Source organism: Schistocerca piceifrons, chromosome 3 (genome assembly GCF_021461385.2).
Source record: "Schistocerca piceifrons isolate TAMUIC-IGC-003096 chromosome 3, iqSchPice1.1, whole genome shotgun sequence".
NCBI classification, from domain to species: domain Eukaryota; kingdom Metazoa; phylum Arthropoda; class Insecta; order Orthoptera; family Acrididae; genus Schistocerca; species Schistocerca piceifrons.
The window spans coordinates 659,642,446-659,659,664 of NC_060140.1; the positions used below are offsets into that span (position 1 = coordinate 659,642,446).

At 40.0% G+C, this 17,219-nt stretch overlaps 2 protein-coding genes across 4 annotated transcripts in view; one reads left to right on the top strand and one right to left on the bottom strand.

Annotated features, from left to right (window-relative positions):
* Positions 1–17,219, top strand: part of LOC124787804 (translation factor GUF1 homolog, mitochondrial) — a 141,645-nt gene that overhangs the window by 117,611 nt on the left and 6,815 nt on the right. For all 3 annotated transcript variants that reach the window (XM_047254727.1, XM_047254726.1, XM_047254728.1), the window contains exons 7-9: positions 2,447–2,661; positions 4,280–4,408; positions 16,734–16,817. In XM_047254727.1, the coding sequence (XP_047110683.1) occupies positions 2,447–2,661; positions 4,280–4,408; positions 16,734–16,817 (428 nt within the window). The remainder of the gene's footprint in view (positions 1–2,446; positions 2,662–4,279; positions 4,409–16,733; positions 16,818–17,219) is intronic.
* Positions 9,548–17,219, bottom strand: part of LOC124787806 (methionine adenosyltransferase 2 subunit beta-like) — a 30,175-nt gene continuing 22,503 nt past the window's right edge. The window contains exon 6 of the transcript XR_007016016.1: positions 9,548–9,577. The gene's annotated coding sequence lies outside the window, so the exon portion shown is untranslated. The remainder of the gene's footprint in view (positions 9,578–17,219) is intronic.

A 17,219-nucleotide genomic window follows, 5' to 3' on the forward strand; every position in this document is an offset into this window, starting at 1 on the left:
TTAACTTTCGAAAATGTATTTGTAAGGGTCGCTTTTATTATATTAGTTGTTTTCGTATCCAAACCCATTTCTTCCAGGACTGATAACAGAGATTCTCTATCAATCAAATCATATGCTTTTTTGAAATCAATGAAGGAGATTACGTATGTCTTTGCCCTTGATTTTTGGTCTGCCATAATGTTTTTGAGGTTTAATATTTGTTCCGAACATGATCTACCCTTTCTAAAACCTCCCTGGTATTCCCTGATTTGCAGATCCATTTGCGCCTCTGCCCTGTTCAAAAGGACTTTAGAAAGAATCTTGTACGTTATATCCAGCAGCGATATTCCTCTGTAATTGTTGGGGTCTGTCTTCAAACCTTTCTTGTGGATAGGGTGGATGAGAGCTGTTCTCCATTCTGCGGGGATCTCTTCTTCTTTCCAGATTTGATCAAAAACACACTTTAGGGATGTAACTGCATTTTTGTCAGCCTTTTTCCATAGTTCGGCCACTATTTGATTTTCTCCGGACGCCTTGTTGTTTTTAAGTTCTGAAATGACCTTCTGTAGTTCTTCAGTCGTCGGTGGTTCTGAATCCGGCTTCTCACGGTTGTTTGGAATGGATTCAAATTTTTCAAGGATGGGTTCACAATTCAAGAGTTTCTCAAAGTAGACTGCTAGTATTTTGCAGTTTTCCGTGTTGTTGTGAGTGATGGTCCCATTTACATCTCGAAATTGGAGGGTGGGTGCTTTGTATCTTGATAACCTTTGTTTGAAAGTTCTGTAAAAGCTCCTTGTGTTGTTTTTAGCAAATTCTTCATCAATTTGGAGGAGAGTTTTGTTTTCATGTGTCTTCTTAATCCTTTTTATATTTTTATCTGCCAGTTTTCTAACTGTAATGAAATTCAGTCTACTTTCTTCTGTTTTCTGTGATTGCCAATTTTGCCATGCCTGTTTTCTTGTTTCAATGAGGGCATCACATTCCAGCGACCACCAGGCATGTTTTTTTTACTTTTTTTGTTAGGTGCTATCCGTTCAGCTGTACTAATGAGGTTTTCCTTGATATCCCCCCAGCTTTGTGTCTGAATGGTTTCTGTTGCTTTTGTGAATTCATCTGATTTTAATATCTTTTCTGTGCTATACTTCTGACCCTTAATTTGTTTCATGCTGCGTTTCCTGTTTGGGATGACTTTGAACTTAATTTTAGAACGGTAATGGTCTGAATCCAAGTTTGCACCCCTGAGTACCCTAACGTTCATGATTTCTTTGCTAGAAATCTTCTTGATTGCCACATGATCAAGTTGAAATTCCCCAAGGCTAGGATTTGGGGATACCCATGTCTTTTGTTTTCGTGGTAGTTTCTTGAAAGCTGTGGATTTAAGAATTAAATTGTGTGCTTGGCAAAGTTCTTTTAGTCTCACACCATTTCTGTTTGTTCTCTTGTGTGCAGGATAGTTTCCAACTATTTTCTTATATCTTTTTTCTTTACCAATCTGTGCATTAAAATCTCCAAGAAAAATGATGATGTTTTTATCTGGAATTTTCTGAATAATGTCATCTAGATGATTCCAAAAGGCCTCCACTTTTTCTTTGTTTTTCCTGTTATCCTCGTTTATAGGGACATGTGCATTGATAATTGTGTAGATTTTGTTTGTGCTTGTGAATGTAAGACTTGAGATTCTTTCTGATTTGGAATCAAAGCCAACTATTGAGTTCAAGATTTGTTTGTTGATTATAAAGGCTGTCCCAAGATGTGGTACATTTTTCATTACTCTCGGTCCCACTTTCCCTTTGTATATCCTAAAGCCTTCGGAATCGAAGGTATCTGTATCCATGTATCGTGTTTCTTGAATGGCTGTTATGAGTATGTTGTGGTTCTTCAGCGTATTTGTTAGATGTTTTAGTTTTCCAGTTTTCAACAATGAGTTTGCATTGAAAGTTGCTAGGTACGTTGATTGCCTATATTGAAATTTGGATGAGATTCCAAGACATTCCGACTTGTCTTTGTGCAATGTTGCAGACTCCCCAGAATCCGAATGTCTGCTGACGTACTGGCGTACGGTGGATCGTCCACCTGGGGTAAAATAGTTTACATCACGCACTTCCATGATTGATGAAAGTTATTTTGAGTGTGGCCCAAAGGCCACAAAATGTACAACCAAGATTGTGGGTCCTGGAGGTAGTTCTTCCACTCTCTCCGCCATTGGGAATCTGAACTTCCTCTTCCGCCTTTGAGACCGTTGACCAGGTTTCACCTAGTAACCCTAGGCAGGGGCCCTTACAGGGTGCTACCATCCGGAGCCAGATGGACCCAGGTTTTTTTTAACGAGGTGTTACTCCTCCCCCTCCTCCTTCCTCATCACTTGCGAAATGAGGCCCCGGACTTGGGACCGGCAGTGGTGGAGTGTTTACCTTATTAGTGTGTCTTTTACAAAATATGACTTATCTTTTCAAAATTTTTGTTCCAGATACTTTTATTGGCAGCGTTATTTCTCTTTGCATGGAAAGAAGAGGCATACAAAAGACAGCCACAAATATTGACAATAACAGGGTAATGATGCAGTTTATTCTGCCATTAAATGAAATTATTGTTGATTTTCATGATGAGTTAAAATCTGTATCATCAGGCTATGCAAGTTTTGATTATGAAGACCATGGATATGTCCCATCACAGCTGGTAAAGGTAAGAAAAATGTCCTCACTGTATTGATCTCATGGTACGTCTAGCTTGCATTTGTGTGTCATTCTAACGTTGGGTTTTAATGTGGCTCAGTTGATACTGACAATGGCTGTGGTACGTCATGATCCTGGACACCGACAATTTTCAATAAAAAATTTATTTTAATGTGACTATGTTTGGTTCCAGTATGTAATTCCATTCTGATGATATTGCCCTTAGGTTCATAAAAGTTTCTATTGAATATTCATAAAACCAAGCAGTTGTTAACATTAATTTTTTCAATTACTAAATTAAAATTTCACATGATAGAGGAAATTTTCTTCTAATACAGAAACATCACCAACTTGACCTTATATTTTAATGAGGACAAAGCACACTTGCAAGATATCAGCCCCAGCAGGCAATCTCATGTGAAAATTTGGGCTGTAATTCTAACAATAAGCAGTTATGCTCAAAGTACAGCTTTTAAACTTACGAGTGCAATGGTTGTTTATCATTTGCTCCACCTTTCTGTAACCACCCAATGCCTGAGCACGAAGTATTGTACAAGAGAGTGAGTGAGAGATTTGTGAAATACTGCTTTGACATTGGTAACATGTTTTGTTTGTGGTGTCAAAGTGTGTGGTTTCTTATATTCTGTATACTGTAGCTGGTGCCAGTGATCTCTTTCCTTTGAACATTTTTATGTTGTAATTCACAAATGCAGTTTAAATGGAAATGAACGAGTGTGTCCTTCAAGAAGTAGCATAGTATTCTTTAATTATTAACATTGCTGTTTTGTGTTTTTTCTTTGAATTTTAAACCTGGCACTGTTAAAATGAAGTACATTTGCAGGAAATGCACTATTCTTCAATGTGATTGGCACAATTAAATTGTAAATCAAAAATCATTAATTACATTCCATAATAATTCAATTACATTCCATAATAATTCTTTAGTTGCTTAGTTTTATTCAAATTGATTTTGAGACATATATATAGCTGTAGAATATCAATATGAACAAATTATTAAAATAATACCAAATATATAAGTGTGTGAGGTTAACATTACGTATTATTTTTTGTGCAGGATAACTTGTTCTCGAACAAGATTTCGAAAACACGTTGGGCACATGTGTCCACCTCCACCCTCTTCTTCCCTAGCCTTCACCGTCCCACAAATAATAGGGCTTTGGTTGTCATTCTGCTGTAAAGTACTTCATGCTCAGCCATTAGGCAGCTACACTGGGGTGGAGCGAGTGACAAACAACCAGTGCACTTATAAGTTTAAATGCTGTAGTTTCAGAAGGTCATGACTGGGTACTATTAGAATTATGGCATGAAATCTCATGCAGGATTAATTGCTGGGGCTGATGTCTTGCAAATGTGTTTTCCCTCCCCCTTCGTTAAAATATGGGGTCAAGTTGATGACATTTCTGTGTAAGACACATACACAGATAAGTATCACTACATGTGGAAAATTATGCCACAAACTGTGCAGCTCTCGTGTGTGTGGTGTAATCAGATGAATGGTAGTATTTGTTGTTAATAGATGTCACAGTCATGATAAATAGTAGAAATTCAGTTGCTTTAAAAATTGATGACAATAACTGTGCTATTACCCTTTTTTTTTTTTTTTCCAGCTTACAATAATGCTTAATGGTGTTGCCGTGGATGAACTCAGTACGATTGTACATATATCCAAAGCAGTAAGTTGTGGACGCAAAATGTGCGAAAAATTGAAAGAGATTATTCCAAGACAGATGATACAGGTAAACCATATATTTATGTCATTTAACTGGTATAAAGTTGCATTTCAAGAACAGACAGTCCATGCATCTTATGAAATTCAATCAGCAAGTTTGAAGATCACACACAGTTCTCACCAAGAAAAATTTCAAAATATGTGGAATATTCTTGAGATTCACTAAAGGTATATGTGACACAACTCTAAAACACCAACTTTGTCAAATGGTTGAGACAAGGGAAAATAACAGGCATATGCAGTTAAGGTGAGGGTGAATATGCTTCAGGGAGGAAAATCACTACAGAAGAGAATTGTTACAACAGAGACAAATACATTGATAAATGGAAAAAATATGAAAATAAAAAGTTGAGTATGTTAATATAAAAGAAATGGGTAATCACAGGTGTAACTGTGCCAGCAAGTGTGCAGAAGAATATTGGTGAAACAGAGAATTGATAATGAAAGATCCAGAAGGTAGTAGATGGTATCCAGATGTCTTTTTATGTCCATTGACTTCAGGAAATGTTCAATACAATGTTATCCAGTTACCTGATGAACAGAGTATAAGGTTAAGCAATATTGGACGTACTCATACTCTGTGATTTGATTGAAGCGTATACATTCTTGACAGACATAAATCGTTAGGCATAAAAGTTGCTTCAGGCATACCCCAAAGGAGGGTTATAGTACCATTACTGATCATGATATACTTGTGTTTGGAGCTCAAAATGTTTTAAATCCAAAACTGACATTCTCAGAAAATTGAATTTGAAAAGTTGACGGACTATGGTAATACAAATTATTAAGATAAGATGTGGCAAATGAATAAAATTAATATTTTATATTATTTCTTACAATGCTGTTCAGTTTCGCTTTCTGCCTTTATTTGGCATGAAGATGAGAGAGTTGCAAGACAACTTGTATTTAACTCACCTAACATTGATGAACTGGCAATTATTGTATGGATTTTGTCTTGTTTTATACATTACATAGCATTCTTTTAATATTGTTTCTTCTTTTTCTTAACGTACAAGTTACAGAAAAATGTAAAACAGTGAAATGTATTGTGAACTATCAAAGAAATTTTGCTACAGGTGACACACATGTACTAGACCCAACTACTTGCTTCCAGATAGTTTGAATTGACAGAATTGAATTGAAGATGACAGAATTAGAATTAATGATGCACAAGATGCTGAGACATTGTTGATCCCCACTAAGTAACAGTTATCTTGTTGCTTAATCATTTTTGATAAGTATGATAGCACACTTCCCTAATATTAGCAGATGTCATAAATTCTCAATAAAATTTGTGAAATTCTGGTAATAAAAATTCCGTACAAACCAATACAACCATCTTCTTTTCCTGCAGAATGAAGTGAGTCCCTGTGCACTTCTTTGACAGAGAAAGACTGCCAACTTTCCTCCATCTCCTAAAATTTACAGATTTAAATGGTTCAGTGTAATAGAGTGTTTCTTTGTATAACAATATTTAACAAAACTCTTTAGTGAAGTGTCTCATTTCTTCAGCTGACATGAGTGATCATTGCTGCCTACTTTGTGCTGCCTTAATTTTATTGAAGCAATTCTATAAGAAATGAATGGCTTGTTTTTTACTACAGTGCTGAATCATCTGTGACAAGGCAAGCAGCTGTTTGATCGAACCATAAATAAGCTTATTTTTTTATTTTGATAAGGCTGTTTGAAACAGGAGATACGATACGGCGTGAAGAGTTTGACAGAGCACTGAAAGATCTGAGTTGAAACAAGGCCCCGGGAGTAGACAACATCCATTAGAACTACTGATGGCCTTGGGAGAGCCAGTCCTGACAAAACTCTACCATTTGGTGAGCAAGATGTATGAAACAGGTGAAATACCCTCAGACTTCAAGAAGAATATAATAATTCCAATCCCAAAGAAAGCGGGTGTTGACAGATGTGAAAATTACCGAACAATCAGTTTAATAAGCCACAGCTGCAAAATACTAACATGAATTCTTTACAGACGAATGGAAAAACTAGTAGAAGCCGATCTCGGAGAAGATCAGTTTGGATTCCGTAGAAATGTTGGAACACATGAGGCAAAACTGACCTTACGACTTATCTTAGAAGAAAGATTAAAGAAAGGCAAACCTACGTTTCTAGCATTTGTAGACTTAGAGAAAGCTTTTGACAATGTTGACTGGAATACTCTCTTTCAAATTCTACAGGTGGCAGGGGTAAAATAACAGGGAGCAAAAGGCTATTTACAATATGTACAGGAACCAGATGGCAGTTATAAGAGACGAGGGGCATGAAAGGGAAGCAGTGGTTGGGAAGGGAGTGAGAAAGGGTTGTAGCCTCTCCCCGATGTTATTCAATCTGTATATTGAGCAAGCAGTTAAGGAAACAAAAGAAAAATTCGGAGTAGGTATTAAAATCCATGGAGAAGAAATAAAAACTTTGAGGTTCGCCGATGACATTGTAATTCTGTCAGAGACAGCAAAGGACTTGGAAGAGCAGTTGAACGGAATGGGCAGTGTCTTGAAAGGAGGGTATAAGATGAACATCAACAAAAGCAAAAGGGGCGACGATAATGGAATGTAGTCGAATTAAGTCAGGTGATGCTGAGGGAATTAGATTAGGAAATGAGACACTTAAAGTAGTAAAGGAGTTTTTCTATTTGGTGAGCAAAATAACTGATGATGGTCGAAGTAGAGAGGATATAAAATGTAGACTGGCAATGGCAAGGAAAGCGTTTCTGAAGAAGAGAAATTTGTTAACATCGAATATAGATTTAAACATCAGGAAGTCGTTTCTGAAAGTATTTGTATGGAGTATAGCCACATATGGAAGTGAAACATGGACGATAAATAGTTTGGACATGAAGAGAATAGAAGCTTTCAACATGTGGTGCTACAGAAGAATGCTGAAGATTAGATGGGTAGATCACATAACTAATGAGGAGGTATTGAACAGAATTGGGGAGAAGAGGAGTTTGTGGCACAACTTGACAAGAATAAGGGATCGGTTGGTAGGACATGTTCTGAGGCATCAAGGGATCACAAATTAAGCATTGGAGGGCAGCGTGGAGGGTAAAAATCATAGAGGGAGACCAAGAGATGAATACACTAAGCAGTTTCAGAAGGATGTAGGTTGCAGTAAGTACTTGGAGATGAAGAAGCTTGCACAGGATAGAGTAACATGGAGAGCTGCATCTAACTAGTCTCGGGACTGAAGAACACAACAACAACAAGGCTGTTTGATGCATCATTCTTCAGATATGTCCATCTTGACAGTAAAATTTTGTGATTAGTTGTTTTTAGTGATTCAGCAGGTCCAACATGCATGTTACAGCAACATGGGTGTTCCTGTTTTGTACACCATATACAGGGTGTCCCAGGAGGAATGGTTGTTATTCAGGGGTATGACAAGAATGATCATTTAAAGCAAAAAGTCTAATAAATATGGGCTCTAAAATGCATACCTTAAGAGCTATATGCACTATTTCATCTTTGATACTGTGGAACAGATCTCTTCTACTGCAAGCTCTTTGCTTCCATATTTTGGAAGTGTTAGTATGGATAAAAACAAGGAAAAAAATGTCTAATAAACATGGGCTCTAACCTGCATATCTTGAGAGCTGTGAACACTTGTTTGATAGAAGAGATACATTTCACAGTAGCAAAGATGAACAAGTGCTCACAGCTCTTAAGGTATGCACTTTAGAACCCTTGTTTACTGGACATCTCTCCTCTGCTCTGGCTCATACTGACCGCCTCTCAAAATGTGGAAAACAAATAGTTTACAGTAAAAGATAAGAGATGTGTGTCACAGATTTGAAGATGAAGACATGCTCATAGCTCTTCAACAGTGCATCTTAGAGCCCATGTTTACTAGACTTTTTTTGCTTCAGTGGTCAGTCCTATTGTATCCTTGAATGTTGACCATTCCTCCTGGGACACCCTGTATGTGTGAATACATGCTTAGAGCCTTTACTTCAGATTTCATTTCCTGTGTGATGTACTGAAAGAAGCAAGATCCTGTCTTGTGTGTTCCTCAGTGAGAGGCCTTGCTGCCACTGAATTAAGAATTTTTGTCCACCTTGACAGTCATAGACAGTGAGATAAGTCCCAGGTTACCATTTGTGGAAAGCGACTGAATTCTTTACTGTTGATGTTGACAGACACTGATATAAACAAATGTTATTGTCATTCTTGATGCATCAGCTTTCATCTTCAGCTGGCAGGTTTGTGATACTCATAAAGTTCTTTCTGTAACCCAGTTTGGTCGTCTATGAGGGGAATGATCTTTTTTTGAACTTTTGGTAGAGTTAGCATCTATATGTCTGCAGTCGGTATCCTTTGGCAGTTCAAAAATATCTTGTTGTAGCCCACAAATGGCATTAGGACCACTGGGTTGCCCATGTCATTTAGCAGAATTATCTTGCCCTGCTGCAGCTTGCCATGTGCCACTCGTTGTTTGTTGGAGACAGTGATCTTTATTGTAGGCAGTTGGATAAGTAACTTACAGGTTTCATGGGAAATCTCATCTGCCAGTTCTCAAGGGAGCAAAGCTGCAATGTCCTCCACAGACTAGGTTAATTTACATTTGATGATACTTTTGGACTGAAATTCCTTCCTTTACCAAGTACCTTCACTGTATCACCCATTTGTTAGTACAGTAAAATATTGTACAGCATCCTGGCGCTTTTCCTACATACAATTCAGTTTTGAGTACTCCTGTGCAGGTGATTCGGTGCACAAGGAACTCCTATTTTGAAGAGGCATTGAACATTCATTCATCCTCTCTCATATTGGAGCCACGTTTGGGCAACACATTATCCTCTTGGCCATTGGTTTGTTAATATGATGTTTGGTTTAAGCAAACTTATTATTGGGTCAGAGTGATGAGGAGAGAACTTTCCATTTGGTGGACCTCATCAAACTTGCGTACATTATATATTATCTCCTTCACATTAAAATGAAATGATATGTTTTCTTTGATTACTGTGACATATTTATAAAATGAGATATGATTAAATCAGACAATGGAATGTAACAATATTAAGAAAGGGAAAGTTGCTACTCACCATATGTCGAAGATGCTGAGTTGCAGATAGGCACAACAAAAAGACTGTCACAAATAAGCTTTGGACCAGTAAGGCCTTCATCAAAAATGGATGACACACACACACACACACACACACACACACTAACACACAAACACAAATGCAACTCACACACACATGACTGCAGTCTCTGCAGTTGCCAGAGACTGCAGTTCTGTGTATTTTTGACAAAGGCCTTGCTGGCTGAAAGCTTATTTGTGACAGTCTTTACATTGTGCCTATCTGTGACTCAACATATGGTGAGTAGCTACTTTCCTTTTCATAATAATGTGAGGTATGGTTAGACATACGTAGTACAGGCTCCAAATAAAGGACAAAATCTGCCTATAGCTTCTCACATCTATCAAAGCGAACATTTCACCAATTTGTCAACAGAAATCCTAAGTGGTGTCCACATCACTGTTGGACAGACACATGATGAAGCAAATGAAAATGTTGGCAAAAGGTCACAGTGGAGATGACTTGCTGCCCTTCACCATACCAGCACTTTTCACCCCCTTAGAAAACAGACTCTGAAACAGCCATTGGAATCCACCAAAACATGCACCAACACACATGGAGACACCTTGAAACCCTTAACCTACCTTAAAATGACCACAAAGGTCATTAGAAGAACTGTGCTTTTCCAAATAAACTCATTTGGCAAAGTGAACCAGTCATTACCTCCAGACCTAAAAGAGATGTTATAATCAGTCATCATTCAGTTCCAGGAGTAATATCCCTGGGGCATGCCTGTGAAAGATGGTGCATTGTTCATAGATTCTGGTGTTGTTACTATAAAAACTGCTAGACTGTAAGCCTTTGATCTCCTCGTATTTCATGTCACTAATCCCTATAGTCCAACTTCAGTCTACTCACCTCTCTCTCCAAATTTTCCAATATTTCTTTTATATTCAGACTTCCGAACAGTCATGTTCCAGCTTCTTGAACATTAATATTATTCGCACTTCTCCTGCGCATCTCCATTCTAGAAAGGAGAAATAGTTTACCTCCACAGAGCTTCTTCTGTAGATTCAGTTTTATTTTTAATGCAGTGGACTCTTTTTGTCTTCAGTACTACCAGATATTTATTATAGTTGTTTCTCCAGCCTTTATGATTCCATTTCCCACCTAACATGAGCAAAGTGGCCTAAATATCTAAATATTTATTTTGCTCCTCCTATCTCTGAAAGACTACCAACAGGGTGAGGTAGACTCCTTGCACCCATAATAACTAGTTACCGAAGCATGTGATGTATTTTTGTCAAATGTAATCTGATAATTAAAGTTAATACATATATGAGGTCTGTTCAAAAAATGCTGGGACTTGTCCAGAATTTTTCTGTGCTTACCTTTGACTTAGTGTGCATGGTCTCCTTCGAAATACGCTCCTCCACAATTGATATTCTGCTCCAAACGCCGTTTCCACTTCTGGAAGCAGTCTTGGTATGCCTTATGCTGGATCGCATGAAGCACCTTCTTTGAATTTTCTTTTATCCCGTCTATCTTTGCAATTCTTCGTCCTTTCAATGGGGTTTTCAACTTTTGAAATAGAATAAAGTACGCAGGGGACAGGTCTGGAGAGTACAGAGGATGAGACAGCACAGTGATTTGCTTTTTCTGTGCAGTAGTCACGCACCAACAGAGATGAATGTGTGGATGCGTTATTGTGATGCAAGAGCCCTGAAATGTCTTGCCAAATTTCAAGGATGTTTCCTTCTCACATTTTTGCGCAGGCATCGCAACACATCCCAATAGTACCGTTGATTAACAGTTTGTTCATGTGTTATGTATTCATGATGAACTAATCCAAAGTCAAAGAAGACTATTAGTATAGCTTCGACATTTGACCTGACCTGACAAACTTTTTTGGTCTTAGAGAACCTTTCCCTGCCCATTGTAAGGACTGAACCTTTGTCTCAACATCATGTCCATAAACCCACATCTCATCACCAGTTACAATTCTCTTAAGCAATGTCTCATTCTCATATTGGTGATCCAAAAACTCTTCATAGATTTTGAGGCGAAGAGCTTTCTGGTCTTGACTCGTGAGCCGTGGGACAACTTAGTGGCAACACAATGCATTCCAAGATGTGTCAGGATTTCATGACGCGATCCAACTGAAATGTTAAATTATTCTGCTCTCTCTCTCTCTCTCTCTCTCTCTCTCTCTCTCTCGGACAGTCAGTCTTCATTGCTCCTATAACTCTGCCATTTTGAAATTCGCAAACTGTGTGACACAAGATTCTACTGAGTACCGCACTGAACAATAACCAGCAGACATACAACAGTGAAACTTGTGGCAGTTACACATTAAACACAGGCATGTGCAGGAATTTTGCTCCAGTACACCATTGGTACGAAATTACAAAAGTTCAGAATTTTTTGAACAGGCCTCATGTCTGTATAAGGGTGAAAAGTATTGTAATGCCTTCGAATTTTTTATGTGAATACTCTTAAAACTTTTTAAATAAAGCAAACATTATTAATATTCTACAACTTTATTCTTCATGCTTGCTTATTTGCAGCCCTCTGTTGCTAGAAGGCTCTGAATTGTACCTTGTAATATGGTGGTGTGTAATGTAATTGTGTCAGTGCATGAGAAACAGCGTGCTGTAATCGAGTTTCAAATTCAAAGATTTCATTCACAAATTGAGAACCTGCTCATTCAGCTTGATAATGCCAGACCACACATGAGCACTGCAACATTTGCAACAATCCGACGCCTTGGGTTCACTGTCATTGTCCATCCTCCATACAGTCTCATCTTAGCCCTGTATGATTTGCATCTGTTTCCAAAACTTAAAGAATATCTTTGAGGACTTCAGTTTGACAGTGATGAAGCAGTGCAAATACAGGTGAGGTAGTCAGTGTCAGCAGATTGGTCTCTCAGGAGAAAAGTGTTTGTCGCAAGGGTGACTATTTTGAGAGTTAAATATGTGGACATGATGAATAAAGATGTACTAACAAAGAGATAGAGGGGCTGGCCAGAACTTACCTCAGCTCAGTACAGCCGATAGATACACAAAAAACAGAACCAAAAATTTACGTTCCTAGCTTTCGGAACAAATGTTCCTTCATCAGGGAGGAGAGAGGGGAAAGAAAGGGAAGAAGGGAAAGTAGATTCAGTTACTCACAACCCAGGTTATGAAGCAACAGGGAAAGGAAAACAGGGAGGGTAGCAAGGATGGAGGCATGGTTGTCAGAGGGAAGCCAAAGATATTCTACTGTAAGTACTGTGCCAGCTTCAAACCAAAGAGGATGCATACAGAAGTGAAGAGGTATATAGTATAAAGATAAACACAACTATGTAGGATGAAAAGATGTGTGAATGGCTAAAGAGGAAAGGGAAAGAGGAGAAGACTGAAGAGTAAATGGGAGTGAGGTGGTTTAACGTAGGTTCAGTCCAGGGGGATGGTGGGATGAAAGGATGTGTTGGAGTGCAAGTTCCCATCTCCGCAGTTCAGAGGGACTGGTGTTGGGTGGAAGAAGCCAAATGGCACATACAGTGTAGCAGGTTCCTAGGTCCCTAGAATTATGCTGGAGGGCATGCTCCGCTACTGGGTATTGGACATCTCCTAGGCAGACAGTTCGTCTGTGTCCGTTCATGCGCTCAGCCAGTTTAGTTGTTGTCATACCGATGTAAAAGGCTGTGCAGTGCAGGCATGTCAGTTGATAAATGACATGTGTAGTTTCACATGTGGCCCTGCCTTGAATTGTGTATGTTTTACCAGTAGTGGGGCTGGAGTAGGTGGTTGTGGGGGGATGCATGGGGCAGGTTTTGCAGCGGGGTCGGTTACAGGGGAAGGAACCGCTGGGTAGAGAAGGTAGTCTGGGAATATTGTAGGGTTTGACAAGGATGTTACGGAGGTTAGGGGGGCGACGAAAGGCAACTCTGGGTGGTGTGGAGAGAATTTTGTCAAGGGATGATCTCATTTCAGGGGTTGACTTGAGAAAGTCATATCCCTGGCGGAGTAATTTGTTGATGTTTTCGAGGCCAGGATAATATTGGGTGAAAAGGGGGATGCTTCTGTGTGGTCTGGGGATAGGAACATTGTTGTTGGACGGGGAGGAATGTATTGCTCGGGAGATCTGTTTGTGGACAAGGTCTGCAGGATAGTTGCGGGAGAGGAAAGCACTGGTTAGGTTATTGGTGTAATTGCTGAGGGATTCGTCACTGGAGCAGATACGTTTGCCACGAATACCTAGGCTGTAGGGGAGGGAGCGTTTGATGTGGAATGGATGGCAGCTATCAAAGTGAAGGTACTGTTGTTTGTTTGTGGGTTTGATATGGACAGAGGTGTGGATGTGAGCTTCAACAAGATGAAGGTCAACATCCAGGGAGGTGGCTTGGGTTTTGGAGAAGGACCAGGTGAAATTCAGATTCGAAAAGGAGTTGAGGTTATGGAGGAAATTAAGGAGTGTTTCTTCACCATGAGTCCAGACCACAAAGATGTCATCTATAAACCTATACCAGGCCAGGGGAAGCAGCTGTTGGGTCTTCAGGAAAGCCTCCTCCATGCTGCCCATGAAGAGGTTGGCATAGGACGGAGCCATCCTGGTTCCCATGGCCGTTCCCCTGATTTGTTTGTAGGTCTGGCCTTCAAAAGTGAAGTAATTATGGGTGAGGATGAAGTTGGTAAGTGTGATAAGGAACGAGGTTTTTGGAAGATCTTTGGGTGGGCGTTGGGAGAGGTAGTGCTCAAGGGCAGAGAGACCATGGGTATGTGGGATGTTTGTGTAAAGGGATGTAGCATCTATGGTGACAAGAAAGGTTTCAGGTGGGAGAGGAGTGGGAATGGATTTGAGGCGTTCTAGGAAGTGGTTTGTGTCTTTGATGTAGGATGGAAGTCTGCGGGTGATAGGTTGGAGGTGTTGGTCTACCAGAGCTGAGATACGTTCTGTTGGGGCTTTGAAGCCTGCCACAATGGGACGGCCAGGATGGTTCTCTTTGTGGATTTTGGGTAATAGGTAGAAGGTAGGGGTACGTGGCTCAGGTGGAGTGAGTAAGTCTATGGAAGCCGTTGTGAGGCCTTGTGAGGGACCTTGGATTTTTAGGATTTTCTGCAGCTCAGTCTGGATGGAGGGAATGGGATCCTGGGTAACAGCTTTGTAGGTTGAGGTGTCGGAGAGTTGACACAGTCCTTCTGCCACATACTCCACACGGTCAAGTACGACAGTTGTGGAGCCTTTATCTGCCGGGAGGATGACAATAGAGCGGTCTATTTTCAGCTCCTTAATGGCACGGGATTCAGCTGGGGTGATGTTGGGGGTTGGCTCCGTCCTATGCCAACCTCTTCATGGGCCGCATGGAGGAGGCTTTCCTGAAGACCCAACAGCTGCTTCCCCTGGCCTGGTATAGGTTTATAGATGACATCTTTGTGGTCTGGACTCATGGTGAAGAAACACTCCTTAATTTCCTCCATAACCTCAACTCCTTTTCGAATCTGAATTTCACCTGGTCCTTCTCCAAAACCCAAGCCACCTCCCTGGATGTTGACCTTCATCTTGTTGAAGCTCACATCCACACCTCTGTCCATATCAAACCCACAAACAAACAACAGTACCTTCACTTTGATAGCTGTCATCCATTCCACATCAAACGCTCCCTCCCCTACAGCCTAGGTATTCGTGGCAAACGTATCTGCTCCAGTGACGAATCCCTCAACAATTACACCAATAACCTAACCAGTGCTTTCCTCTCCCGCAACTATCCTGCAGACCTTGTCCACAAACAGATCTCCCGAGCAATACATTCCTCCCCGTCCAACAACAATGTTCCTATCCCCAGACCACACAGAAGCATCCCCCTTGTCACCCAATATTATCCTGGCCTCGAAAACATCAACAAATTACTCCGCCAGGGATATGACTTTCTCAAGTCAACCCCTGAAATGAGATCATCCCTTGACAAAATTCTCTCCACACCACCCAGAGTTGCCTTTCGTCGCCCCCCTAACCTCCGTAACATCCTTGTCAAACCCTACAATGTTCCCAGACTACCTTCTCTACCCAGCGGTTCCTACCCCTGTAACCGACCCCGCTGCAAAACCTGCCCCATGCATCCCCCCACAACCACCTACTCCAGCCCCACTACTGGTAAAACATACACAATTCAAGGCAGGGCCACATGTGAAACTACACATGTCATTTATCAACTGACATGCCTGCACTGCACAGCCTTTTACATCGGTATGACAACAACTAAACTGGCTGAGCGCATGAACGGACACAGACGAACTGTCTGCCTAGGAGATGTCCAATACCCAGTAGCGGAGCATGCCCTCCAGCATAATTCTAGGGACCTAGGAACCTGCTACACTGTATGTGCCATTTGGCTTCTTCCACCCAACACCAGTCCCTCTGAACTGCGGAGATGGGAACTTGCACTCCAACACATCCTTTCATCCCGCCATCCCCCTGGACTGAACCTACGTTAAACCACCTCACTCCCATTTACTCTTCAGTCTTCTCCTCTTTCCCTTTCCTCTTTAGCCATTCACACATCTTTTCATCCTACATAGTTGTGTTTATCTTTATACTATATACCTCTTCACTTCTGTATGCATCCTCTTTGGTTTGAAGCTGGCACAGTACTTACAGTAGAATATCTTTGGCTTCCCTCTGACAACCATGCCACCATCCTTGCTACCCTCCCTGTTTTCCTTTCCCTGTTGCTTCATAACCTGGGTTGTGAGTAACTGAATCTACTTTCCCTTCTTCCCTTTCTTTCCCCTCTCTCCTCCCTGATGAAGGAACATTTGTTCCGAAAGCTAGGAACGTAAATTTTTGGTTCTGTTTTTTGTGTATCTATCGGCTGTACTGAGCTGAGGTAAGTACTGGCCAGCCCCTCTATCTCTTTGTTAGTATTTGTTTCACATCTTTATATGAGATTTTCCATTAATCATTTTGAATAAAGATGTACATTGTTAATAATGTTTGTTTTATTTAAAAAGCTATAAGAGTTTTCACATAGAAATTTCAGAGGCATTACTTTCCAGCACACCCTTTTGTTAGGCAGTGTTAGCAACGATGTGCTAACAGAATCCCTTTCTCACATTTCTCTCGCGAGAAAGGTATTTAACCATAAATGCAGTCCAGTATATTTGACCTCACACTTAATGAGATAAAATTATTTAGATCTTTCCACTGTGTAACACAATTTACAGTCTGATGGAAGTGAACAGATATTTTCAGAATATTTGTTTGTATTTTAAATATTAACTATTTCTTAAAAATTATATCACACTCTGATTTTCAGATAGCCATTCAAGCTTGTGTTGGAGGGAAGATTGTTGCACGAGAAACTCTAAAACCCTACAGAAAAGATGTCACTGCTAAGCTGGTTAGTATATGCGACTTCCCATACACAGTTTGATCTTGGTGAGATATAGTTGACCTTCTTGTTGGAAGATAATGGGTAACTATTTCAACAAAACCTAGCCCTCAGTGCTAGAATGAGACTGCCTTCTAGTATTCTAGTGCTTAAAAACTGAATAAAAGACCTAGTTAATGTGTGTAGAAAATGTTTTATAGCACCAAAGAAATCATTGTATAACTACAGGGTTATTACAAATGATTGAAGCGATTTCACAGCTTTACAATAACTTTATTATTTGAGATATTTTCACAATGCTTTGCACACACATACAAAAACTCAAAAAGTTTTTTTTAGGCATTCACAAATGTTCGATATATGCCCCTTTAGTGATTTGGCAGACATCAAGCCAATAATCAAGTTCCTCCC